Source organism: Ammospiza nelsoni, chromosome 18, assembly GCF_027579445.1.
Source record: "Ammospiza nelsoni isolate bAmmNel1 chromosome 18, bAmmNel1.pri, whole genome shotgun sequence".
In the NCBI taxonomy this organism is placed as follows: Eukaryota; Metazoa; Chordata; class Aves; order Passeriformes; family Passerellidae; genus Ammospiza; species Ammospiza nelsoni.
Window position 1 is genome coordinate 5,555,237 of NC_080650.1, and position 26,883 is coordinate 5,582,119.

General features: G+C 44.3%; 2 protein-coding genes, 1 long non-coding RNA gene and 1 other non-coding gene across 10 annotated transcripts in view; all 4 read left to right on the top strand.

Annotated features, from left to right (window-relative positions):
* ULK1 (unc-51 like autophagy activating kinase 1) overlaps nt 1–4,786 on the top strand; it is a 75,018-nt gene extending 70,232 nt beyond the window's left edge. For all 5 annotated transcript variants that reach the window (XM_059484973.1, XM_059484977.1, XM_059484975.1 and 2 more), the window contains 3 exons: nt 195–352; nt 556–691; nt 1,670–4,786. In XM_059484973.1, coding sequence (XP_059340956.1) covers nt 195–352; nt 556–691; nt 1,670–1,725 — 350 coding nt within the window. In that variant the 3' untranslated portion in view covers nt 1,726–4,786. The remainder of the gene's footprint in view (nt 1–194; nt 353–555; nt 692–1,669) is intronic.
* Nucleotides 4,787–9,658: 4,872 nt separating this feature from the next.
* On the top strand, nt 9,659–16,567 carry PUS1 (pseudouridine synthase 1). 3 transcript variants are annotated; one of them, XM_059485450.1, is made up of 6 exons: nt 9,659–9,699; nt 10,112–10,336; nt 11,157–11,294; nt 11,548–11,650; nt 11,926–12,623; nt 14,657–16,567. In XM_059485450.1, exons 2-6 carry the CDS (start codon nt 10,121–10,123, stop codon nt 14,705–14,707), a joined length of 1,206 nt encoding a protein of 401 aa, XP_059341433.1. In that variant the 5' UTR covers nt 9,659–9,699; nt 10,112–10,120; the 3' UTR covers nt 14,708–16,567. The 3 variants fall into 3 exon arrangements, with proteins under 3 accessions (XP_059341433.1, XP_059341434.1, XP_059341432.1); XM_059485451.1 differs by lacking the exon at nt 9,659–9,699 and adding an exon at nt 9,762–9,867; XM_059485449.1 differs by lacking the exon at nt 9,659–9,699 and adding an exon at nt 9,774–9,863.
* A 752-nt stretch (nt 16,568–17,319) lies between these two features.
* LOC132081489 (uncharacterized) lies at nt 17,320–26,731 on the top strand. Its single transcript, XR_009419683.1, has 8 exons — nt 17,320–17,603; nt 18,428–18,635; nt 19,663–19,855; nt 20,437–20,600; nt 24,330–24,509; nt 24,965–25,066; nt 25,177–25,259; nt 26,380–26,731. It is a non-coding gene; the product is annotated as an uncharacterized LOC132081489 (long non-coding RNA).
* LOC132081665 (small nucleolar RNA SNORA49) lies at nt 23,716–23,852 on the top strand. The gene has a single exon (XR_009419709.1). It is a non-coding gene; the product is annotated as a small nucleolar RNA SNORA49 (small nucleolar RNA).
* Nucleotides 26,732–26,883: the final 152 nt, after the last annotated feature.

Genomic DNA, 26,883 nt, shown 5'->3' on the forward strand with positions numbered 1-26,883 from the left:
AAGTGGTGAAAGTGACAGTGGAAAGGGAAAAAGCCCTCTTGGTGCAGGGATTTCCTGCCAGTCTCTTGGCTTTAACAGAACCCTGTTGTCTGCAGGTCAATCCTTTGGGGTCCTGCACGTGGGAATTGGGAGGCACAGGGAGAATTGTGAGTAAAAACCATTTCTTTCTAAAGTATTTCTTTCTTTTACTGTAGTTGTGAAGAAGCTAAATGAGCTTTACAAATCCAGTGTATCCTCCTGTCACTGCCTCAACATGAGACTGCAGAGGTTCTTCTTGGATAAACAGAAGCTCATGGATCGGATCAACAGCATCACTGCAGAGAAGCTCATCTTCAGCTATGCTGTGCAAATGGTAAAAACCCACATTTCCAGAGACTGGGGATAGCACAGAGCAGTGTTGGGCATTTGTGGTTCCTGCTGGTGGCCTTAGCAGCTGGTTCCTCTCATGATGCTCCATCTGGAGGCTGGGCAAGGGGGTTGTCCATGCAGCTGAGGGACTGGGAAAGCTGGGTCTGCTCTGGGAATGAGCTCTTGGCACTGGGTTGTTGCCCTTAGGTGCAGTCTGCAGCCCTGGATGAGATGTTCCACCACAGAGAGGACTGTGCACAGAGGTACCACAAGGCTCTGCTGCTAATGGAGGGGCTCCTGAACATCATCACTGAACAGGGAGACATAGAAAACATCAGTAAATGTGAGTATTAGGTGACTTTTTGCTGTTTCCTCAACTAGAACATGTGGACTTTTTAGGTGCATGGATTTAGGTGCATGGATTGGAAATTTCAGCTTCCAGCACCATTTTTTTTCCTTTGGCCACATCTTGGTGGACATAGCAGAGATCTCTTGGCTTGTTACAGCTCCTCACAGCCTGGCCTCCTGCTTTTCCAACAGAGAAGCTGATAGAAATGCAGGTCCCTGTTCTGAGCCACATTTTGAGAGCTTCCCATGCAGAGCAGTAGCCAGCACTTTGTTGGAACTTTGGATGTGTGAAAGAACTCTCTGAAGGAAGTGGTTTGGCAGCAGCAGGGGCCTGGGGTTGGTCTCCAGCCAGAACCATCCCTCTGCACAGAGCACTTGTGAACGTGAGCCTGCAGTGGCTGCAGGGCAGAGGTGGCTGCTCAGCACAGCAGGGGCTCCTTCCAGCACATCTCTGAACCAGGACTGCCCACCTGCCTGGTTCCCCAGCCCTGAGACACAAACTCTCCTCATCAGCAGGTGCTTGCTGTAGCAGTGAAAGCTGAGCTCTGACCTTTGTGCTGTCCTTGGGCCTCCTCTCCCAGGCAGTCTGCTGCTCCAGGCTGTCCCCTCTCCAGTGCTCTCCTTGTCCCCTGAGGGCTGTTACTCCATCTGGAGGGGAAGGGACTGATCCACTGCTCTGAGCACACTTTCCCTGCCCTTATGCTGGGGTTTAATCACCTCTGTCACCTCCCACTGCAGGTGGTGGGAAGAGGGGATGGGGGATAACCATCATCTGTTGGAGCTTGGCTGTCCCTTCCCAGGGTGTTTCTGGTCAGGTCTTCACTGGCCTCATCGGTACCTGGTGATGATTCTCAAAGTTCTGCTTAGATTTGTTGAAATTCTGCTGTTTTCCCTTTTTTGTTCAGTCTCCAGTGGTGGTCTTTACATTGGCAGGAAAATGAGAAGCTGATTGCTTGTGCTGTTTTTTCCCCAGGTAAGCTGTGCATCGAGCGCAGGCTGTCAGCTCTGCTGTCGGGGTTCTGTGCCTGACTCCAGTGGTGTTGTCCTTCACACACCTCACCCCAGCTGATTGCTTTGTCCCCAACAGCCTGTGCTGTGGTGGGAAACCACTCTGGCAGTAGGACACCTGGAGGATGGACTGCTCACTGTTCTGGTTTTGGACGTTTTGGGAAGTTGTTCCACAGACTCAGATTCGTTTGTGGGGACGTGTGACTGCAGCAAGCACAAATATTTCCCTGCCCAAAGGCCTGGTGAAGACATAGCTGATGTGGAAAGGTCTCCCTCGTTGTCAGAGGGGGTGAAGGATAGAAATCTGCTTCTTCCCAGCACTTTGAAGGATAAGACTGCTGCCTATCCCTCTTGCTTAAGAACAGGGTATTCCAGTGCTGTGTCCATTGCAGGCAATGGATGTGCTGAAACTGCTGGCTTCAGTTGATGTCCGAGTGTGTCATTCAGACATAAAGGCCAGTCTGTGTACTTTCCCCTTCCCAGCTGAGAGCCAGGCATCTTCAAGCTCCCTGGCAACAACAAAGGCTCCCCTCCACTCTCTCCTTTGTCCTTTCTCCTTGTGTTTCTGCCTTGGAGTGCTTGGAGAGGAGGGAGTTGGCGTTGTGAAGTAGCTCCCACCTCAATAGACTCGCTGAGTGAGGCAGAGGATGTGTGGCTGCTGGGAAGCTTGGAAATCTCAAGGCTGCTGTGTGGGCTCCCTGTCTGCCTGCCTGGATGGGCAAACAACACAGGGAAAGGGGCTGTGCAGGAAAAAGGAGGGCAGCAGAAAGGGTCACACTCCTGTGTTTGTAAGAAGCCAAAATGAATCCGTTCCTCCCTTGGTCCCCCAGCTCAGAGGGATCAATGTGAAAGACTCGTGGCTGTTGAGCTCTCCTGTCAGCACGTTCCTACCTGAGGAAGCACTAGCACTGTCCTGCTTTCAGCTGTTGGCTCAATAACCCCTTCCCTGGAGCCCCCCAAACTGAAAACACTAGCTTTGTGAATCAAAGGAGCACTTTACACACTATGGGAACTTTGAGAAGTTGACTTTGCATCACACAACAACCCAGGAACATCACGACTGTTAGGAATGCTGTTCTTTTTATTCCTTTCCTTGCTTCCTGGTTGTTTTATTGCACTACGTGTGTGCGTATATTAATATGTATTCCTGAGAGTGAATATATATTGATATTGATATGGTTTGTGTGTAACTGTACGTATTTAACTGTACTGTATCTCGTGAGTGTGAGGCAAAGAGCACTGCAGAGTCTGTGCTGTTCCTCCTCCACACCAGGCAAAGCTGACTTGCAGTCTGGCAGTACCAAGATTTGTTTTTTATTTAAATGTTCTTTTAAGGACAGTCATTACAAAGCTCCATGCTTTTTAAGAGCTGAAGAACAGGCGTTAGGATCCCACACACTTGGAAACGCATTTTTAAAGAAGTGTTACTTGCTGCTTTGTTTTTGTTTGTTGGGTTTTGGTTTTTTTTTTTATAAAGAAATCCCGTTCAGTTTTATGTTCAGCATTTCTTTCAAGGAGACTCTGTAGCCAAATGCGACTGTGGGTGTGTGTGGCTGGAGTTCTGGGTGAGGCTTGGGGTGCTGTGAGCATGTGTGTGAGAGGGGAGCTGCCTGCCTTCCATCTGTCTGTGAGAGATGAATGTGAGTTCCAGAGTCGTGGCAGTGTTGTGGTAGAGCTGGGCAGAAAAGCATCTTTGAAAGCAACTCGAAACCTCAGGCTTAGTTTTTGGGGATCTAAAAATATTTTGCACATGGTGGTTAAGTCCTCATTGCTTTTTTTTCCTCTCAAGATTGGCACGTTCAGTGTGATACTTTACAAGAGTTTCAGGAGCAACTCCATGGGCTTTGGAGCTGGCACTGCATTTGGCAACATGGGTGTTTCTGTTCACAGAGCAGAAGTGCCAATAAAGAAATTTAAAAATATTTCCAATTGCCCCAACCAGGGAAGCTTAAGTGTAGCTTTCACAAATGCTTCAGTATTTGGCTCACAGTTTGCTGCTTCTGTGGCCGTTTGTGCTTGTGCCTGGGAAAAAAAGGAGAAGCAAAAAGACAGAAACAACCAACCTCCCCAGCCTGTTGTGGACATCAATGCCGAGGAGCCCCAGACTGCTGCAGAAAGGCTTTGGCCAGCTGTGCAAAGGGCTACACTGCAGCACAGGAGTACCAGCCAGGACTGACTCTGCAATACCCAGCCCTGCACCCCAGAGCTCGGGCACAGCCCCCAGGAGAGGCCCAGCCCGGACCCACATCTGCTGCCCCAGTGAGCTGTGTGTGTGGCAAGCTCAGCACTAACCTTCCAGCTGTACTTCATTACTTGAATGTATCAAAATTGTCCACATTCAATGTATACAAGTATATATTGCTCCAAAAAAAAAATTAAAAATTGTGGTTTACAGACCTACAACTGATATATATGTATGTGTTTGTGTATATACATGCAAGGCTCTGTGTGTGTGTATGTGTGTGCATGGGTAGAGATACACACACAAACACAAACGTGTATATATATGTTTTTTTTTCTCTCAATACTTGAAACTTAGCCACTGTGCTTGAATTAAAAAAAAGAAAAAAAAAACAACAAAAAACCAACAAAAAATCCACACAAAATAACCCCAAAAGTAGGGGAGGAAAAAAAAAAATAAAGGTGATTTATTTTGCCATCACTTTGGTGACTTTCTTTTTTATCTAACTGCATGTAGCGTGAAACCAACTTTTTTGGTGAAAAATATTTATTGCTTTGTAGACAATAAGGTATGCAAAAAAAGAAGAAAAAAAAAAAAGAAAGCACCCCAAAAACCAACCTCCAACCATTGCTGAAGTTGCTAGTGTAGTCCACCTGCTATGGTCATGGCTTTGTTGCTGTTGCAGCGTTTGTGTCAGGCGTCTTTAATAGATTTCAAGAAACCTCAGTCTGATTACACGTACCTTCAGGTTTGTGAGAGCGTATGATGATGTTCTTTATAAGGTAATGCTTGATACTTTGTCAACATTTTTTATTTGTGTTTTGTGTGACTTTTTTTTTTTTTTTGGCTTTAAATTGTACAACACCGATTTAAGACAATAAAATTGATTTGAAATTGTTAGTGGCCTGTTTTCAGTAATTTATGATCCTGTTCATGTGGTATCTGAGTGGTGTATATAATGTGTGTGGTTCTACCTGCCTCAACTTTTGGGTAAAAAAGGGGTGTTTTCTGTCCCCTTATCACAGCAGGTGAAGCTTGGGGCAGAAAAGCCACCTTGCCTGAATTCACATGAAGCCTGTGAATTTGGGAAAGTTGAAGCCAGTTGCTGAGTGGGAGCTGCAGTTCCTGGTTTCTCTTCCATATTACCTGTCCTCTCCTCCTGCAGTGGTTAGGAACTGTCACAAGTTGATAGCAGAGCCCCAGCCCTTCCCAGCCAGTTGGATGCTTAAATTCCATCCATATTTCAGTATTTGTAGGATTATACTGTCAGAATCAGCAAGCTTGTTGCTGAACAAAAAAGAGACTTGAAGTGTGATATCATGATAACATTTGGGTATTTTAAATTTACATTAAATATATCTCTGCTGTGTTTGTATGCATTGCAATTTGGTTTTTGAACAGAGCAGGCACATGGCTTAGAATTCTCTTGCCCACATAGCTTTTCCACAGGTCACTGAACATGGCAAAAGGGACAGTGAAGATGCTGAGTGTTGGTCCTGACTTCAGTGCAGGACAGGTCCCTGTTCTGTCTGGATTGGAATACTCTAGGAGGAAAAGCTAAGCCCTGCATCTGGGATGTGGGAGAGGTGCTGAATTAATTAGTCCAGTCCTTCCATTCTTGCAGAAATTTCAGCCACACAGCTGTAAACTTTCAGAAGCCAAATACCATAATTGCACCAAACATTTCCCAAAACTCCACTTGCTGAACTCCATGTGTTTTTGTTGCCCATGAGCATCATGGGGAAAGTCCTGCCCACCAGGCCCTGTGTGATGCAGCATCAGCCCACAATTTTGTGGTTTTGTAAGAAAAAAATCTTACTTCAAAATCATCATTTTCCATGAGCTGGAATTGGTTTTTTTCTTGCTCTGTCCTGTTTATAACCTATGTTTCTGGTCCCTGCTTTTCCCACCCTAGGGAACTGCTCTGTGAGAACAGCCCTGCTAGAAACGCTGGGCTCTTGTTGATGCTGGCTCACATGCAGGGACAGTGGATCCTTTCTCCCTGCAGGGCTGCAGCACCGTCAGTGCTGGGGACAACTCTGAGAAACTGCATTTGTGTGCTGAAAATGTGCTGGCACAACCTGGGCAAGACCCCACAGCAGCCCTTGGAAAGCTGCTCAGAGCTGAGTAATTACAAATGCTGCTGTTTCTTTTTTCTACTCAGCACACTTGGGTCTTTGTGTTTTGAGGATTTGCAGGGGTTTTTTTGGTTTTTTTTTTTAACATTTTTTCCCTTTTGCAGAAAACCCTTGTGTATGTTTGTTCCCTGCAGCATGGGATAGTAGTACATAATACATACATGAAAAAGTTTCTGATGCTGAGGGTAAGGGACGGGGGTTTCTTTTGAAGCTGCCCATTAAGAATTTCAAAGGTGAAAACACTGTAGCCAAATGAAAGATGGACCACTGTGTGTCACATGCCTGTGCAGATAGAGAACTCTCTGCTAAATCCATTGCACTCTTTCACAGGCAGCAGAGCAGAGGGGGAAAGTGCTAGCTGGGAAAACTTCAACAACAGAAATACACACTCTCTTCTAAAAGCACTGAACCATGGGACCTGGACAGTTCAAAAGCACCAGTGGAAATTGCACAACTTTCTGGATGTTGACTGTGACGTCATGCTGCTGTTGATTCTAGGGGAAAACAAACCCCAGCAATTCTTCCAGGGCATTTGGCTTTGTTCCTGTATTTTATATTTAGTTGTTGGTAAGTACGTCAGCAAAAACACACTCATTCAACTCTGAAAGATCAGAGGTGACAGTGACATCAAGGAAGCAGAAACGAGTGGGTGGGTGGGTGTTGAACCAAGGCCATACAAAGATCAATTATTCTGCTTCCAGCTCTTTTAAAGCTTTATTTCACAGCATGTTTGAGCTCTCTGCTGTTTAACTTGATGTTGGCTTCTCTGCAGTGGCCCCCTGTGCCTGGTCACCTCACACTCCAGGAGGGGAAGGGTTCTGTGCAGGGACACAATACCCTGGCATAGCTCTGCAGGGCAGGACCTCATGCTCTCCAGAGAAATGCTAGCAGTTGGATTTATTTAGATTTATTTCCATAAATGCAGCACTAAGCATGGGTGCCATTCCCTGGGTGAGGAACGGCACGTAGTGCAGAGATGTAAACTTCCCTGGGACATTTCTTTCTAAAAACAGCCTTTTTAGGGACAATAGAGGCAGAACCACCCCCTCTCCTGGGAGATGAAACCTGGCAAGGGATTTGAATGCTTTTACAAAACATGTTAAATAGTGTATTTCTAAGAAGGGGCTGAAGCATATGTCAAACACAGGTTTCCTCTTACCATGAATTCCCAAATGTGCACAATTTTTCTTCATGTTTCCCGCAAATGCCCAATATAAAACTGCTGGGGAGGAGCAGAATAAGGTGCTCTTTGAGTTCAGCATGTCACCAGTTCCCAGCATGGATGTAAATGGCTTTTAACTACAACATTTGCTATCTCCTGAATTTCCAGTGCTGTGCAGCAAAGCCCTTAAAGTTAACATCAGTTTAGCAGGTTTTTCCTTTCCTTTAACAGAAAAGAATTGGAAGGAAGCATCTTTCATAACACAAGGTTTCTCTGGAGAATTTTTTTATTGATTTAAAAGAAATTTTATTTCTCTGTGAATTGAAAGCAAATCCTCTTGAAATAAATACTCCTTTTTCAAAGCAGGGCTTGGGGAGGAAGATGAGGAGGATGCTCTGCCGTGGCAATGGAAGGTGCCATTGGCACAGCAGAGCAGAACAAGCTGCTCAGGGAGGGGACAGCAGCTGCAGTGGGGCCATGGGCTGTGCTCTGCCAGCCGGAGGGCACAGCCCGCAGTGTGCCTGGCCGGGAGCAGTGGGAGCAGTGCCAGAGGTGGCTGCCTGGCAGGGGACCCTGTGTGTCCAGGGCTGTGGCTGTCCCCAGGACACGGGACACGGGGAGGTGGCGGTGCGCGTTGCCAGAGCCCCATCTGCAGGCGGCTCCCCGCGCAGTGTGGGGCGAGGAGCGGCGCTGACGAGGTTGGGAGAATGAAATGATCTACCTCAAAAAGCAGGCTAAAACCCCGTTCTGCAGCCATTCTGCAGCCATTCTGCAGCCTGCTCGACAAAGGCCAGGTGTCTATGAGGCCTCAGGTGGTTGGCGCCTGGAGAGCTCTGGCAGTGCTGATTTCAGTGCCGAGCGAACTCGGGACCTCCTAAGGCTCTGACTATTCCAGCTCTGTCGAGTGACCTCGATTTCCCCTATAGCAAAATAAAATAGATAAATTGTACATGCGTGTTTCAAGATAAAGTAGATAAGTTTAAAAAAGGAAGAGGTAGTGTATGCTATGAGAGGTCAAGAGCACAGCTTGTGCTGCCTGTTTTGAAGCTTCTTGGCTGCTCTTAGAAGGGGTAAGGAGCTGGGATACCAAAGCTTTTTCCCTCACGGGATATCCATGCAAGTCTTTCTCCTATCCCATCACTGTTTTCCATATTGACTGGCGCCTCGTCCCTCACACATTTACCTAAATGAGCCAAACTCAGAAATCAGGGCAGGGAAGGAGGAGGAAGGGATGCGGTGGACAGACAATTGCATAAGATCCACTTCCTAAGGAAATGAGGCAAAAAGAGATTCAGACACCCTGATTGCAGTGATAGAGGAATTTGTATTCCTGTTTCCCTTGGCAGCAGCACTGCACTGTGACAGGCCATCTTTTATCACTTCTCTAAGCAAAGTGCAGCTGGGACCCTGATAAATCTTCCCTTTGCTCCATCCCGCTCCTGAAATAACTCAGAAGTGTGAGTTCGGAAAAGGATGTGCTGCATTTCTTCCCCTTATTAGCTGAAACAACAGGCCTGTGATAATCTGGCCTGCTTGGAAGTGTCAACATTTCCATGTTCCGTCTGATTGGATAAATGGAAATACAACAATCTCACAACGTGCCAGGGAACCCATGGGTAGCTCTGTCCTACAGAGCACTGGAACAAAAAACTATTCCAGGTGCATTTGGCTTTTTGGGAGGGCCATGCTGTGGCCTGGTAAGGGCACCTGTTGAGCTCAGCTCTCCCATGAAGTGCATCACTGCAGATAAAACTTGCTGCACAAAACATGAGCACAAGGATTGCCTGAGCAAACTGCCTGGAGGAAAACCTGAGGGGAAGTGGAGCCAGAGGTGCCCATGGAGGGGCACCTGAGGGGAAGTGGAGCCAGAGGTGCCCATGGAGGGGCACCTGAGGGGAAGTGGAGCCAGAGGTGCCCATGGAGGGGCACCTGAGGGGAAGTGGAGCCAGAGGTACCCATGTTTGACAGAGGTGGTGTGTGGAAAGAGGGATGTCATCAATGTGCCATTGCTCTGGGAAAGGAACCGTGAGCTGTTACTGCACACCTGTGTGCCTTGTGAGCCATTCCCTCCCCTTGTCCTCGCCTCACCGGGACTGCAGCGCTGTCAGCGCCCGTTTCCCCATGGATAAGGAAAAATGGGCTGCTTTTCTTACAAAGCCACCACGTACCACCGGAATGTTAGTTTGCCTTTTCCCCTACTTTTTATTTATTTAACAATATTACAATTTTGGAGCGTGCAGGAGGTGGAGCTGAGCAGGGCAATACCCAGACCCTGGTCACTGCCAGCACTGGAGCACGGCGGGCTCTCAGGCTGGGAACCCGGGAGCAGAGCTGGCTTTACACGGAGAGGGAGCTCCGGGAAGGGCTCAGTTCGCTTTACGGATGGCGCCTCCCTCAGCCCGCCCCGCTGCCCTCACGGCGCTTCCCCTCAGCCCGCCCCGCCGTGTCCCCGCGCGGCCGCCGTACCACGCACGTGCGCGCCCGGCGCGGCGCCGTCGCTGCGCAGCGCCCGCGTAAGTGGCGGCGGCGGCGGGCGCGGGGCTGAGGGCGGCGGGCGCGGGCTCTCCCGCCCGGCGGCTCCGGGGCCATGCTGCGGTGGGGGCTCCGGGTCGTGAGCTGCGGCTTCTCCGCCCCGGGGAGCGCGGCGTGCGCCGGGCCGTGGCGGCGGCAGCGCAGCGTGGGTACTGCCGGGCCCTGCCCTGCCCCGCTGTGGGGATGGGTCAGACCGGGCGGGGCCATCGCCGGGGTCCGCCGGGTGTCCGGGCAGCGCAGGCCCTGCCTGCCTCCTCCAGGGAATGGTGGCACGGCCCAGGGGGGAACAGGGGTGCTCGCCCTTCCTGCCTCAGGCTTGTTCGTGTGCTGTCGCTTTCTGCCCGAGTTCCGTGCCTCTCACGCTCGTCCCATCTGCGGTTGTTTCCCCTGCAGGTTCTTACGATGGCTGAGGATTTGATAACAGCTGTTGCCAGCCAGACAAAGAGACTCAACAGCAGCAGCGAGGTGGTTCAAAGAGTGGAAGAAAATGGGCATCCGAGCAAAAAGTTGAAAAGTGATGCGGATGAGGAAGATACAGAGGATCAGAATAAGAAGTTACCCAAAAGGAAGATTGTGCTGTTGATGGCATATTCAGGGAAAGGCTACCATGGCATGCAAGTATGTGGTTTGGCGAAGCAGCATCTCCAGCTTATTTTTTGTTTTGGAGTCTGTCAGGTTTAGTCAGAGTGCCTGGGTAGGGAAACAGTTGAGCATTTGCAGTGTGGAAAACCAGGACGGGAACAGTGTGTGAATGGCTTCAAATGGTTTGGTAATAACTTAATTTTAAGAGGTCAGTGATGCATCTCTGATGATTGTAGGGACAGTGCTTTGTCATAGCACCAGACGTGCCTGTGCAGGGTGGTCTGAGGCACTGAGCTGGCTGCTCCATCTGCTGCTCCTCTCCACGTACTGCAAGTTCCATACACTTGTAGAATACTTCAGAGGCTCCAGGGGATAACTGACGATCTTGCACACAGACAGGGAAGGGAGCCTTTCATGCTTACACAACAAGGGAGGTTCTTTTCACCAGCAGTAAATATCATGCTTGCAGGCACATCAGGTGAAGTGAGCAAAAGAACCCAATCTAATTTCTGCAAGAAAAATATGTAGAGGCTGGGTTTGGAGCAGCAGCTGTTGACTTACAGGCACTGGGACAGTATTGGTGCTATTTCATGCAGTTGAAGGAATCACCAAGAACCTCCAGGAGTGTTGCACAGTGAAATTAGAAATGAGTCCTTTTTTCCATGAGTAACACCTAAATCAGAATGATGTTATTATTAACACTAGCAAAATACAGTTAGGTTTGTTAGAGAATGGCTCTTAAGGCTGCAAAGGGAAGACTTTTAAATAATTTCACAACGTTTGATTAACAAAATTCCCATCTTCATTTATCCCGTTATTGTTCTATTTCTTATTTTTACTGCACCTAACCTCTCAGAGAAACGTGGGATCTTCACAGTTCAAGACAATAGAAGATGACCTGGTCTGTGCCCTTGTCCAGTCAGGATGCATCCCAGAGAACCACGGGGAGGACATGAAGAAGATGTCCTTCCAGCGCTGTGCTCGCACAGATAAGGCAGGTTGGGCAGGGCTGGGCTCTCCTGAGCTCTGGGGTTTGCACAGCTCTGCTGCTGGGATGGACTGCTCAGGCATTGTCCACAGGAGATCCAGCAGCAAGTGAATGTTCCTTGAAACTTCTCCTTTTGTCCTCCTCTATTAAATTAAAGTACAAGCAAATAAACTTGTTATTCAGTTATTTCAATTCTGCAAGTGTTAGAGCTTCCGAAGTACATAGTTATGTGGGGTTTTGTGTTTTGTGGCTTTTACAGGGTGTGTCTGCAGCTGGACAGATTGTGTCACTGAAGGTCAGGCTAATAGATGACATCTTAGAAAAGATCAATAATCATCTTCCTTCTCACATCAGGATTCTGGGTAAGAACACTGAAATGGGCAGAGAAAATGTTTTCAAGAAAAGCTTGGGCAGAGAAAATGTTTTCAAGAAAAACCTTCTCCTGTAGAAGGTCTCTATAATTTTACTTATAAGGGGTTTAGTTTTAACATGCTTCTATTAGCTTGAAATTGGGATTCGTTTTGAACAAATCTTGCTTAAAAATTTTTTGCTTACAGTTATTCTTGTTGGTAGGAGTGAGATCACAATCAATCTGTAACGTGCTGATTCAAAAACCTAATGTCACTTTTAATTCCAGGCCTGAAGAGAGTCACTGGGGGATTCAACTCCAAGAACAAATGTGATGCCAGAACCTACTCTTACATGCTGCCCACGTTTGCCTTTGCCCATAAGGACCGTGAAGTGCAGGAGGAGCTTTATAGGCTGGACAGAGAGACCCTGGAAAGGGTCAATCAGCTGCTGGGCTGCTACAAAGGGACACACAACTTCCACAACTTCACGTCACAGAAGGGCCCCAGGGACCCCAGTGCCAAGAGGTACATCATGGAGATGTACTGTGGAGAGCCCTTTGTCAGGGAAAACATGGAGTTTGCAGTGATCCGAGTGAAGGGTCAGAGTTTCATGATGCACCAGATCAGGAAGATGATTGGGCTGGTGATAGCAATTGTGAAGGGTTATGCTGCTGAGTCCATCATGGAGAGAAGCTGGGGAGAGGAGAAGGTTGATGTCCCCAAAGCCCCAGGACTTGGGCTGGTTTTGGAGAAAGTACACTTTGAAAAATACAACAGGCGTTTTGGGAATGATGGGCTGCATGAGCCGCTGGAGTGGACAGAGGAGGAGGAGAAGATTGCTGTTTTCAAGGAGCAGCACATCTACCCTACCATTATCAACACAGAAAAGGAGGAGAAATCCATGGCAAACTGGCTAAAAACCCTCCCCATTCACGACTTCAATTCCTCTGCTGTTGAGGTGCAAACTAACAACAAAAATCCAAAGGTAATGGCTGAAGCCATTATTTTACAAATGGAAGCTGTCAAGCTGAAACATCTCTTCCCTTTGTACCAATTTTGTTTTCCATGAAATGCTGTGGAAATGACAGTCATCTGGAGTGTGAAATGTGTATAATCTTTTCTGTCTTTGTGCACTTGAGGATAGTGGAATGAGCTATACAGAGCATTGTTTTTGCAGGGTTTTACAGGCAGTAGTTGAAGAGGGAGGAAGGAAAGCTTTAAGCACAAGAAATTTGCATCATCATAAACTGGCAACAGAAATTGTGGACACATTGCCAGCCTTTGCTGTTGTGGAAGTGTTTGAGAATCTCGGTTTCAGGTTGACAATTTTGCTTTAAAAACCTGCTGGCTTTTTGTATTCTCTGATTTTGGACTAATTCTCATTTTGTTACCAGATAAGGTTTGGGATCAGGGAAATTTAGGGTCAACTCTTTTAAATTAATCTGCCATGAGCTCAAAATAGGCTGTCAGAACAACTTCTAAGTAACTGGGATATTGTGGAATTGGATTTGTGCCAACAGGAACTCCTGTGAGCTGTGAGGTGAGAATACATTTGTGCCAACAGGAACTCCTGTGAGCTGTGAGAATACATTTGTGCCAAAAAGGAAATTTCAGTTAAAGGCTGGCAAGTCCTTGAAGAATGAATGATGGGCAGGGCTAAAACTTCTGTGTAGTGCAACTCAGAAGAAAATAATGGCCTTTTTTTCATTTAACAGAGTCCGTAAAATCAGCTTTATTTTGTGTAGCAAATGGAAAATGTTGGAGATGGAGACATGGAGAAAAATTATGTCTCTGCCATTTTAGGGATGATATAAAACTTACAGCCTTGTTGAATAGCACAAGCAAGACACCATACATTTCTCAGGGTTATTTTTGTACTTGTGGTAATTTTTTTCTGAATTCTGGATATATGAGAGGGATGTTTGTCACAGGAGGGCACAGCAAAAGCCACTTTGGTTTGTTTAAATGGGACCCACAGAGACTGTGTGGCTCAGAGTCCTTTACCTGGTGAGGTTCCCAATCCCTGACATATTCCTGGAGGGAGGCAGGCTCTGCTCCCTGCTGATAGACCCAACCAAGTTTGGGTTTGGCATCACAGTTAGCACAAGCTGTCTGGGAAGGATAAATAAGGCATGATGTGACAGACTCTGCTGAGATTCTGCAGGCTGTTTGCACTTCTGTGAGCTGTGCCTGCTGGTATGAAGTCAACTGTGTGAGTGACTTGGAATTTGTTTTGTAGTAGGATATTAAATAGCCAGTGTTAAATTTGTGGGATTTGGTGTTTTCAGCAAGTGGTGGTGAGGGGAAAAAAAGGATAACTACAGCCAGATATGTACTATAGATATATAGAACTATATATATATACTATGCTAGCTTCTCTTTATAAAAATATTTTGATATCAGTTAAAATACTTGCTTCAAAAAATACGTAAAGCCCCCAAATTAATTGCACTGTATTGCCTTACTCCTGAAGGAGTGGCTGCCAGAGAAGAATTCTTTGACTTCAATCTCCTTTTAAGTTTCTAATATTTGTAGTTTTTCCTTGGTACTACTTTGTGTAATTGACTTCACTTTCAAACAAGTATTAGTGAGCCCTGGCTTATTCTGCAATACAGGTTGGACATAAATTCTCTGCAGCAGACAGAATTCTCAAATCTGGTTTTAGACAATGTAACAAGCTTAGCTTTTGAGGGACTTGCATAAAAAAGCACTTGTCTCACCTGCATTTATTTTAAATATCACCATTTCATGTTACTACCCCACCTTTAAGTTTCCCACATACTGCAGGAATAATTAAGGAGTTGTAAATGTTGTAAAAAGAAGAAATTTCCTCTCTGCTAATTGTAATCCCAAGTACGTTTTTCATTCCAAGAAGCAGAGGTGTTTATTACAGTATGAAGTTGAGACCCAGGACTGTTTTTTGACACTTCTGGAGAAGTTTGAAGTCAGTATCTGTGCCTCAGGTCAGTTGTGGTGTGAATGCAGCCCTGACAAAGCATTTTGTGTTTTGCTTTGCAGAAGAGCAGCGATGCCGAAGGCAGCGATGGTTGTGGTGATGATTCTGACTGAGCCAGCAGCACCTGGGACCCTTGCTGCTTGCAGTTCCCTTTGTCTACAAAAAAGTGGCCTTTCCAAATCCAAGAATCCAGTGAAACAGGAGCTGGTGTGCTTGCAGAATGGATGCCCAGGAGAAACTGGCTGGGGAAGACAGTGCAGCAGAAAAACCAGAAACTTTTTATACCACTGACTGATTCACCTGACTGATATACTTGAAAACAGTGTAGTGGGACATCAGCTTTCTAAAAATAATCTTGAAATGCAGGATATCTTAATTGCTATTTGAATAATGTTTTTATTATGTTTACCTGGAAAATAGTATTTTAAATATGTATAATCTCTACGTAAAGATGGGGCAAATCATTTTAATATACTCTTTTTTACTATGAAGTTACAACTTCATGAGCTTTTGATTTTTTTAAAAATAATTTACCTTTACTTAAACAATCTCTAAGCTTTTATTTTTCATGTCATCCATGGTTTTCCTATGGAATAACATGCATGACCCTGAGATTAACTCAGTTACAGTGTGGTGCTAAAGATGCCAGGGTTGTGGATTCAATCCCTTTTTGGGCCATTCACTTAAGAGTTGGATTTGGTGATCCTTGTGGGTCCCTTCCAACTCAGAATATGGATTAGAAACTCATCATGCTGACTGCTGTGAACTGTTTTGGTTTTGAAACAAATTTCTGTGTTTTTGAGAGCTTTGTAGGTCTAAAAGAAATGATTCCTTACTCAGTGGGAGGGCTTCAGTTTGGAATGTGAACTGAGCCATATATTCCAAGATGAGACCTGTTCTGTGGGACTGCCTCCTCCCAGCATTGCCCTGGTGCTTGGGCAGGTTCTAGGGTATAAATCCACAGCTCCAGGTGTGGTTGGGCCTTTGCTGGCTGAAGTGTAACCCCAAAATCCTCTTGAGCCATCTGCAGGATGCAGAGTTGAATTGACTTGGCTTGTGGGACAGAAATGGTGCTGAATTCCCTGGGCTTTAATCAGGCCTGGTTTTGTGAACTCTTCAATCCCATCAAGCTCCTCAGAACAGGGAATGTCTGCAGTGATGTGGGAGGCACATGTCAGAGCACTGCCATCCTCTGGGAATCAATTTCATTTTTCTGTGTTTTCAGAATTGCCTACCCTGGAGTTCCTGCTCCTTTTTCCCATCAGTGGTTTAACTTCTGGTTCTTGTTTCCAGCTCTGTGGAGGTGGTAGAAGAAATGACACCCTCCTGCCTTACTAACCTGCAGAACACCATTGAAAGGTTGGAACAAGACTCCCAGAATTTGGATATTGGTACAAGTACTTGATACATTTCTCTTGCTGAGTCTCTATGGAGACTTGCTTTTTAATATGGGACTTACTGAAAATGAGGAGTCAACTCTTTGTTCCCACATTTAGTGGTGTTTTGCTGAAGTCTTTATTTTTATGGTTCCTTCTGGAAATACTCTTTTGGTTTTGCAGGGATTTTTTTGGGTTGGTAGGAACTTAGGGGAATTTTTTTGTGGCACAGCTATCCTTTAAAAAAGGATTCCCATGTTCATTTTCTGGATTTTCTTTAGAAATTTTTATTTCATCATGAAGGCCTTGCTTGATTTTATAAGACCAACTGTGTAGAAATACCCTGGAGAGAGTTTTTGCCTGGATTTTCATTACAACCCTTGCTGCTCCCTAATATTGACCTACTGTGCATTATCCTCCATCCAGAGCTCCATTTCTCCATACCTTTCTATCTGAAAAAAAAAATTACCTTTATCTGCTTATAATAAAGGCTCCAAAGCTGTGATATGTACCACAGTTGAAATCAAAGAGAAAATCTATTTGGAGAGAGAAAAAAAACATGAATTACAATAATAATTATAATAAAAATAAAAAATACTTAAGGGTCGCGGCTCCCCCTCTGTGCGGGTGGGAGCACCTGGATCCCCCCGCGATGGGAGGCCGATGGTATCGCCTCGAGGGGCGGGGCCAGCTGTGGGCGGGGCGAGGGGCGGCCGTGAGGGGGCGCTGCGGGAGAGCGCGGCTGGCCCGGGGCGTGAGGGGAGCGCGGTGCGGGTCAGGCTGTGCGGGAGCGGTGCGGGGTGTCACGGAAATATACAGGGTAGTACATGGCGTGCGGAGCGGGTCAGGCTGTGCGGGAGCGGTGCGGGGTGTCACGGAGATATACGGGGTAGTACATGGCGTACGGAGCGGGTCAGGCTGTGCGGGAGCGGTGCGGGATGTCACGGAAATATACAGGGTAGTACATGGCGTGCGGAGCGGGTCAGGCTGTGCGGGAGCGGTGCGGGATATCACGGAGATATACGGGGTAGTACATGGCGTGCGGAGCGGCTCAGAATGTGCGGGGCCGGTGCAGGGTGTGCGGGATGTCACAGGGATAACGGGGGTAATCCATGGCGTGCGGAGCGGGGCCGGTGCAGGGTGTGCGGGATGTCACAGGGTATACGGGGTAGTACATGGCGTGTGGAGCGGCTCAGGCTGTGCGGGGGTGGCACAGGGCAGTGCGGGGACAGGGCGCAGCCGTCGCTGGCGGAGGTTGGTGCCGGTGCGGGGGAGCGGGGCACTGCCGAGCCCTGTGTCAGCGCCGGCTCCGTTCCGGAGCAGCGCCGGCACCCCGCGCACCGGGCTGGAACGGCCTTTCCAGCCCGGCCCATCCCGCCCCGCTGCTCTGGAACTGGCAGCGGTGACACCAGGCGGCTTCTGTCACAGCTGCCGTCACCTCCCGTGCGTGTCACAGCACCGACCTCTCTCCCTGACTGCAGCCCGTGTGTCCCTGGCCTGGAGACAGCTGAAATGTGGCCATCCTGCACCTTCAGAGTACAAACATACCCAGTCCAGACTCAGAATGAGCTGCAGCAACTGGATAAATCTACTGGGACCATGAAGAATTCAAATGGTTAATTTGGGTTAAAAGGTCAGTGACCATTGAGATCAACTCCCTTTACAGATGTGCAGGAAGCAATTCTGCAACCATAACCCCCATTTTGTAGCAAAATAAAGTGAATGTAAAATTTAAATAAAGATATAGAAATGGATAGAGCTTTGGAAGTGGTAGTCCAATGCACCATTTTATTGATAAGGACATACTTTATTAGGCTAACTTTATTTCAGTTCCAAAATAGTACTTCACAGAGAGACTCATAATTAGTTTTGACAGCAATTAAAAAAAAGTCATGAACTTTAAAATAATGCTGTTACATCTAGTGCTTTTATTAATGATTGAAGATTAAGTGTAAGTTTTAAGTTTTGTAATTAAAGATAACTGCTTTAATTAGATTTTCTGTAATTGTAACATTATATCCAATACCAATTGTTACACATTTTAAAAACCCTCGGGAGAAAATCTTAGCGATCCTAGCAAGTGCTGCACATCTCATTTTCCATGCATTGGGTTTAAATTTGTACCCTCTGAGCCCAATTTGTTGCTTTCCTTAATTAATGTTGTTGCATGAAATTTTTCCCTTTTGGTCATTTGATACCCTGATAGAGATTGGTTGTGTAGCTGTCAGCTCTCTGCAGGGTGTTGTTAGCACAGATCTTGTCAGCTTCAGGAGTGGGTAAGTGCATCCTAGACTGACTTGCTGCTTGAGTCATACCTCAGAGCTTCCAGGCAGGCAGGTCTGTTGGGGTGTGGTGGAAAGCTGATTTCACCAGCTTTGTAACAGGTTGTGTTGCCACTTTATTTGGTTCTCTTTGTCATTTCATTATTTTCTTGACTGAAATTGCAATTTTTAACAGTTGCTCTGCAGGTGGAATGCCTCCTGTCCCTCAAGTGGCTCAGCAGATCATCCAGGAGGAAAACCAACAGCAAAATGGACCAAATTTGTCAAATCTGCTCAATTCCTTACACAGCAGGAACCCAGCTCTGCCCCAGCAGGTACAACCAGCAGGATGGGATAAGAACCATGTGCTTGTGCTCCCAGCTCCAGTTCTCTCACAGCAAAAGGTATATTTGTATATTATACAATATTTATAAATACAACATATGTGTATTATCTTGTATGGGGAGTGCTGACTTGGTGTTTTGTGTGGAGACTTTGTGGATGGCAGAATTTATCACTCCAGGGAGTAAGGAGTAAATAATTCCAGTATTTTTTGCAGATAACTTTGCCAGGCCTGATAATTTTCTTCAGACAGCTGTGGTATAGCTAAGCTAGGTATGAATCTTTACAAAAAGATTTTGTATTCATTTAAATTTAGAATGCTCAGTGGATACCTGTGCCTCTCATTTGGTTTTAATTAGTGCTGCAGATATACATGATTTTTCTTGAACAAAGGAAAGGGGTGAGAAGGAATCAGACACATTCTCTAGGGAAGTAGCATTTATTCCTGTAATGAAGCCTTAGAAGGAGATTTAATTAAACAGAATCCATTATTTTAAATTTTATGCATAATTTTAAAATAAGGGGGGAGGGGGGATGACAATGAAAATTTGTGCTGCTTGTGCTGACTTGCCAGCAGTTGCAGGATACTTACATGTGTTAATAAAAATGCCAGAAACTAAATGTGTTTTTATATGAATTTTTTAGGGAATTTTGTCCATCTGCCATCTGGCAGAATATTTAAATTCTGTGAAAGTTCTCACTGAATCAGCCAGCACTTCTGAGGAGATCTAGGGGTACCATATTTTAGGAGGAAAACCAAAAGTTCTCAAGATTGAGTAGCTCTGCATCCCAAGATTCTCTACTGACTTCTCATCTAACCTCTGCCTCACAAAGTCCCTCAGAAACTTTACAAAAAGCTGCACAAAATGCATTATTCATTATCTTTTAATAAAGTGCAACTTCAAACACCATGGAATGTTTCCAAGGACTGAATAATTATTTCTATTGATTATCCATGTAACATTTTAACATTTTTCACCGTGTCTGTCTTGGTTTTGTGTTGTGCAGTAGGATACGTAAGTTTAATTTATTTTTTTTACTCTTTTATTTAAACTTTATTTTATTTACTTTACTTATGTTTACTTGAAGGAAAATGAAATTCTGCAGCGGACAGCGGCACTGAGGAAAGAAAGTTTTTGATCTCTGAAACCTCTGCCCAAACTCCATGAGGCCCCACAGCACAAATCACACCATGATTTCTCTTTTGGAGGAAATGCAATGGATGGCAACAGATTTTTTTTCAAGAAAGAAGATAAAAGATGATAACAACCAAGAGAATAATGTGAATATGATATTTTAAATAAATAATAGGCAGCATTTACATGGTTAGGATGTGATCACTGGGGATCTGGGATAGATAGTTTGGGGTTGCCTCTCCACTTTTGTAAACTTTAAACAGTACTCCTTAAGGGGTTGTAATTATTTTCTTTCTTTAGAAATGTGCTTTTTAGATAGAATTGAGTAAAAAGTTAAAATATTTTATGGTTTCATTTTAGGATTAATGTGTCAAGGGGGTCTGGAATGCCCGTTCTATAAAGACAAATGTTTCAATTACAAGCAGTGAATGAACTGCAGAGCTTGTCATTAGAGGGTGCTGCCCTGTTTGTGACTCCTGGTAACATGAGCACAATGCTCTATTTCCATGGTGTGGGCTTTTGGAACCTTTTAAAGTAACAGCAGCTGCTCTGCAGTGTCACATGACACGTGGCTCTTCAGTTCCACTTTAATTCTGCCATCAGCTGGGAGCTTTTTCATCATTCTCACATACTGTGCTATATTACTATTATTTTCTTAAACTGCAGCTGAAGAGTAATAAAATATTTCTTTATTTTGTGAGGCTTTTTTCTTTTACTGTAATTTAAGCACACAGACTGGTCTCTATTTGATGTGATTGAGATGGAAAACCAAATCACTTGCTATGAAGCACAAATGCTGCCAAAACTGAAGGTAACTGGAAAGTTTATGGAAGAGATCTCTTGCTCCCCTTCAGCACCCAGACTTGAGCCAGTGAAGCTCCAACCAAACAGGTATGCAGTGTTCAAATGATTGATTTATTTTTTATTGATTTTTTTTTTAAAGTAACAGATGAAAAAGAGTAATATTTGTGAGGGCTGAGAGGGTTCATTCAGAATTATTTGTTTTTTTTTTTTATCTTCTGTTTCCAAACTGATCACTACTAAAGACTTTATGCCTTTAAAGTCTTCTGAAGGAAAGCAGAGTGATTTTACTGTTTAATAGTTGTTTTCATTTATGAAAGCTCAGTTTTGGTCTTTCTGGCCAGAGTTGAAGTCACTTGTGGTGTTGATCAAACACTGAAAATGACCTCTGGAGTAGTTTCCTAAGCAGAATAATGAAATCTTCTCCTTCTAGTTAATTTTCAGATGTACTTTCAAAACACTTAAAGATTTTTTTATGGAGAGGGGAGAGAGGGAGGGAAGGACAGAGGGAGAAAAAAAAATGCTCAGTTAAATTTTGAGCTTATTTGAGTTGTGTATCTGAGTCTTCCCTCAGAAGAAAGTTAGGAGGGTTCAGTTTTGAGTCTTGGAGCAAATGTAATTTTGCTGTAGAGCAATGTAGAGTTAAATCTTACAGTAAATTAGCCTGGTATGAGAATGGTCAGTGAAGCCCAAGACAGCCTGTGTGACACGTGGCTGTGACAGGTGACAAGGAGGGTGTCCCTCGTGTTCTGAGGCTGCTCTGCCAGAGGAGAGCATTGGCAGTTAATGAAGGTAAGGACTTGGGAGTGACAGCTGAAGTATGTATGTAAAACAGAAGAAGAACTCATTCTTTTTCTGGTTAGACATCTTTGCTTTCCTGGAAATAGCATACACAGACCAGTTATTGTGAAATCAGCTCTTAAAACTGCAGTGCTTTTGAAACCATACCCATAGTTAAAGCTCTGCTCCATTAAGAAGTTTGACCCTAATTAGCATCTTTTGGGGGTTCTCTTGCTGTCTCCAGACTCCAAAGATGGCTAAGGAATATGGGAATTCTGTCATGCCCCTTCCTGTAATCCTTCAGAGACCAGAGCATTTGGTGTACCTGAATTTTACAGTACAGTGTGTTTCTTCTGTGTGTTGAGAGAAGCAGAATCCCTCCTGCCATATGCTCTTCAGCTGGGTACCTCTTTCAGCTCAGATTACTGACTAAAAATAATATTTTTGCCAGTAGGCATAAACTAGAAAAGCAGATTTATTTTTCATTGCAATACCAAAGCTAACATTTGTCCATGTATCACAAGTGTCAGCTTTTCTCCTGCTCCATTCTCCATTCATAGAACTCTTGCATGAGCTGAATTATCCTTATTTTCAAGTTTGTTTTTTGCATAAGCTTTATGTGGTCACAATAGATTCAGAGAAGAATTTTGAATTTAAAAGGTATTCCAGAAGAAAGAGACAACTGAAGGAATACCTGGACAAAATATACTTCTGGAATGAGTGTCATTGTTCCAGAACCCCCCTGTATGGCAGAGACCTGTTGGAAACTTGCCCTTGGATCAGGGAAAGAAAAATCTCTCAGCATTGTTGTGCCAGGATTAACAAGTGGTGCTGGGCTGGCTTTGCAAATTGCCTTCCATGCTCCAGCACCTCAGAGGCTGAAAGGATCCATTGCAGGAACTCATTCTGACACTGAAACAGCAGCAGATTGCCCTGAAGGATATTATTATTATTATTATTATTATTATTATTATTATTATTATTATTATTATTATTATTATTATTATTATTATTACTACTACTACTACTATTACTATTATTATTACTACTACTACTACCACCACCACCACCAGGTAATTGATACAATTCCATGTGCAGTCCTTGCACAGATTTGGGTGTGTGCTACCCTCCAGAACAGGGTATTTATGTGAATAACTATAAAATGATAAATAGACTGCCTTGTTTTATCCTTTTTGCAGGCTGCATTCCTCTATGCTGAACCTATTTGCATCTCAGATGTAAAATTTTGGATCATTCTAGGATCTGAAACTCTCAGTAGTTCCATGGCAACTGTTATTAGTTATATAACAATTCTGCTTTATTTTGACATGTCTTGTACTTGTTGTGTTAATGCTGACAAAAAAAAAAAGAAAAAAGAAGGGGGAGTTGTAATTAGCTTCTCTTGGTAATTTTATGGATAGTGGTAATTTCCTCTTCCCTTTTTTTTTCACTTACTTGATGTCAACTTTTACCTACATGTCCTGATTTACTTTGTATTACCCTTATCCAGGTGCTTTGTGCTTCTTTGCAAATATTACTGGTTTGAGTAATTAATATCCCAAGCAGTTAAAAATGAGTATAACAAAGTTTTGATTTGTTTTATAGAGACCTATGTGTGTTCCCAGCTGTAGCTGTTGCTCCTCCTTGTTTGTATGGAGCAAATCCTCCTTACATATGGACCCATGGAATGCAACCCCTGCAGTTCAGCCTGGAGGAGCAGAGGTGGTTCAGGTGTTGGTGGTTCAGGTGTTGGTGGTTCAGGTGTTGGTGGTTCAGGTGTTGGTGATTCAGGTGTTGGTGATTCAGGTGTTGAACACCCACCACTGCTCACACCTGTGTGCAGGGGCTGTCTCTGATTGTGAGTGTCACCTGCAGAACCCTCAGCTTCTCACTCATAACCAGGCAAGCTGGGAGCTCTGTCCTGCTTTGGCAGCTGAAAGCAGAAGGGACAGCAGGTGCTGGTTTTGACACAGATGATTGCAATGCTCAGCATCCTGGAGCTTTCCCTGAATTTCCATTTCCCCATGTGAGTGAGAGTGGTGCTCACAGGTGGCATTATCTGGTAAGAGGATCTCTTCCTCAAGCTCATAGTGAGTTGATGCTCATGGTGGGAGGGAGAATGCTAAAGGGAAGTCTAAGACATTTGCAAGATTCATTTACATAATTTCCTTATTTATTGAAGCAAATTATGTATGTAGCTGTAGCTCAAATATGTAATTATACATGAAGTATGTCATTTGATGAGGCATCTAGGGTGTTGCCAAGGAGTATGCCACTAGTTATCCTACCTTTATGAGCAATTTGTGCTTCAAATGCAGATGGTTTTTTGCACAATAGCCATTTGATTAATTTGCTTTTGCTTTCATTATCCGTAGCTATTTACATTGTTAGTACTTTAAGTGCAGTTGGTGTTTTTATGTTTGCAGTTCCTCAGCCTTACTCCAGGGGCTTTTATTTTGTAGAGTGCCCTGGCATTGCCTGAGGATAAATTGAAAATATGCTCCTTTCCCTCCCCAGAAAGATTCTCTGTGTCCTCTGGGGCCTACAATTTGAGCAAACATTACCAATATATTGAAGTTTTTTCTTATTTTTTATTCCAAACTGCATCATTATGCTTTCTGTTAGATGCAGTATAAAACATAAAAGAAGACTTTGCCTTAAAGCAATACAAGGGAGCACAACAGAAAGGATTTGATTTAGTCACAGACAAGAAAAATGATGGAGTATGTGCAGGAATAACAACTCAGTCAGGTGTGCTTAGTCATAGGCCATGATGTGATTACTTGTAATAGATCTTTAGGTTTTATATGGCTGACTGCACCATAAATTAATAGTTTTAATGATAGATTAATTATGAGCTGTGTAGATCTGTAATATGGCAGTCAGATAACTTGAAATGTTTGCACACTTAATGTAGGTTGGGGAAGTAATAAGAAAGCAATTTTCCCAATCTTCTCATTCTCTTAAAAAAAGTTTGTTTAGAGATTTATCCTATATTAATGTCAATTTGTAACTAAATTGCTTGTTTCCCCATTTTAGGAACTCATAAAAAGCTTCAACCAAGACAAGTGATCCTACTGTGCTGTCCTGTCTTCCCACACTCCCTGCACAGGTGTCAGTCACACAGATGTGATTCCTCTTGTCTTCTGTGACACTGATGGACACAGAGATGGCATGGTGTGACAAAACAGCAAGAGGCAGAGATACCCACACATACAGGTGAGTTTCATGCTAAGAAATCAGTGTTTTAAAATCAAAAGTAAAGAGAAGATTATTTGGGAAGAAACTAGGATTTTTTGGTTGAGGTCACCCTTGTAGTTTAAGTAACTTGATCTTTCAAGGTGCCTTCAAAAATTTTATCATACCCCTTCCCTTCAGACTCGGGGGAAAATGAAAATCCTGACCTTCCCACACTGCTGCTCCTGCCTTTCTCTCCCACTTTCATCTAACAAACCATCTGGACTTCTGTGTTGGGACAGCCAAAATAAATGTGGGTGTTTTCAGCCCTTGATAAACAAAAAATGCCATTCTTGATTATCATTGAGTTTCAGATGCAGTGATGAGATGCTGTGTGTGTAGCTCTAAGATGGATTTGAAAGCTTCTCTCAAGTGTTTCTTGCCTTGGAAGGATGTGCTGAGAGCACAAGGGGTGTAATGGGTTCTTTGTTTTACAGGTTTGCAGGTAATTCTATTGAAGAGAGGCTGTTGAAAAAAAGTATTAAACATGATTCAACAACTGGCTGCTCAGGGAGGGGATTGTTCACTTTTTATCCCAGGTACTGTAACATTAAGAATGTGAGCAGTTATTTGATGATACATAAAAAAATAAGTGTTTTACTAGATCTGAGACAGAATTTTGAAAAGGTAGTGGTTTCTTTATTTCTAGGCTTGATTGGGAACCAGTGATGTGTGTTCACAGTTAAATTGAGTAGAAATCCTGAACTGTCAGCTCATATAGAAAATCAGAAGGTAACAATATCTAATAAATATTGATAATATTGATGTTGATACATTGTAATAAAGATTTGCTTGTTCCAATGATAATGTTACCCTTTTATTGACATTGTTTTAATCAATCAAGAGCAACATCTGCAGCAAAATGTGTCAAATACATCTGTAGTCTGACTTTTCTAAACTTGATTTTAGGATGACTAAAGAATTTTTGCATTTTTTCTTAAAGGTCTTGGATCCTATCAGTGGTGTGGTTAACTCTTGCAACAATGTTTATCACTCCCCAAAGCAACACCAAAATTGTTACATAAAAACCATTGCAGGTCCAGAGGGAAAGGAGAGTTTAAGTTGAAACTCGCTTTGCATTGTGAGGACTTGGGGGGTTTTGGGGTCCTTTTTGTTGATTTTTTTTTCCTTTTAATTCCTTATTGGTGTTAGAGTACTATGGGAGTTTTGACTAAGCAAAAACATAACTAGATTTTAGAATTTTGTATAGCTTGGTATACAAACAAATGCTAGTAAATACCTTTTCCTAACAGTATGACTAATATAGGTTATATTTATTACATTTCCATACACTTAGGAATATGAATTTCCCCAATGTTATGATAATATGACCTTGGATTTATCATTTTGCACTACCAGTATGTTAAAAATAAGGGAGAGGAGACGTTTATTTTAAGTGGTAGGATATGAATTGTCTTCACTCAAGACTATTGATAACTATGAATTTTGAGAATGGGCACTTTTGATTAGGTATTTTTGGTACCTAAGCCTTCACTTTGTATTTATTCCAGAATGTAGGTGGTCATCCTCTTTGTGTTAGACAAGCCTGTGCAAACCACCAGAATTCTGAGTGTATTCAAATTGTATAAATCGCTTTGAGTTGATGACAATGACTACTAGGAAAAAAAGTTCCTCAACTAGATTTCTCTAAGTTTACTTTTACTGTCAATATTTTCCTCAGATTTAATAGTAAATCACTGGTGGCCTGATTGGTGAATTTGTTTTTTCGCTTAAACATGAATGTATTTCACGGGGATCTTTTCTTATCAAAGGCTCTGTGATAATCTTTAGCCTTAAGGTAAAATAGTGTTTACTGTCCAAGAATCAAATCTGTGCTTGTTTTGATGTAAAGAAAAGCCTGAAGTGCGGCTCCATCTGATGTACCCAAGTCCTTCCTCATGTCCGGGTGGACCCTCCTGAGCATCAGTGAGTGCGCGTTGTGTCACCTGGCACCGCCGAGCAGAGCCGGCCGTGCTCCGAGCTCTCTGCACACCTTGACAGACGGGGATGGATGGGGTTCCCTGTCAGCTCGAGGCTGAACAGCTCCGGCTCCCTCAGCCTTTTCCCGTCGGAGATGCTCCAGCCGCTTCATCTCCGTCGTTCCCCGGCCGGCCCCGCTCCGGGCGCTCCCATCCTCTCCTGCCCTGGGGACTCAAGCCCCGCCAGCTGCAAGTGCGCCTTTTCACACTGTGTATTGAAGAGTAGCGACAGCCCCGCTCCGTGCGCGGACAGAAACTGCCCTTTGCTCGGTGCTACAATAAATATCATTTATCAGCGCTGTCGCCGAGCCCGTTCCTATCGCGACAGGGGCCGCTCCGCGGAGCGCGCAGGCGCGGGGCTGGCGCAGGCGCGGCGC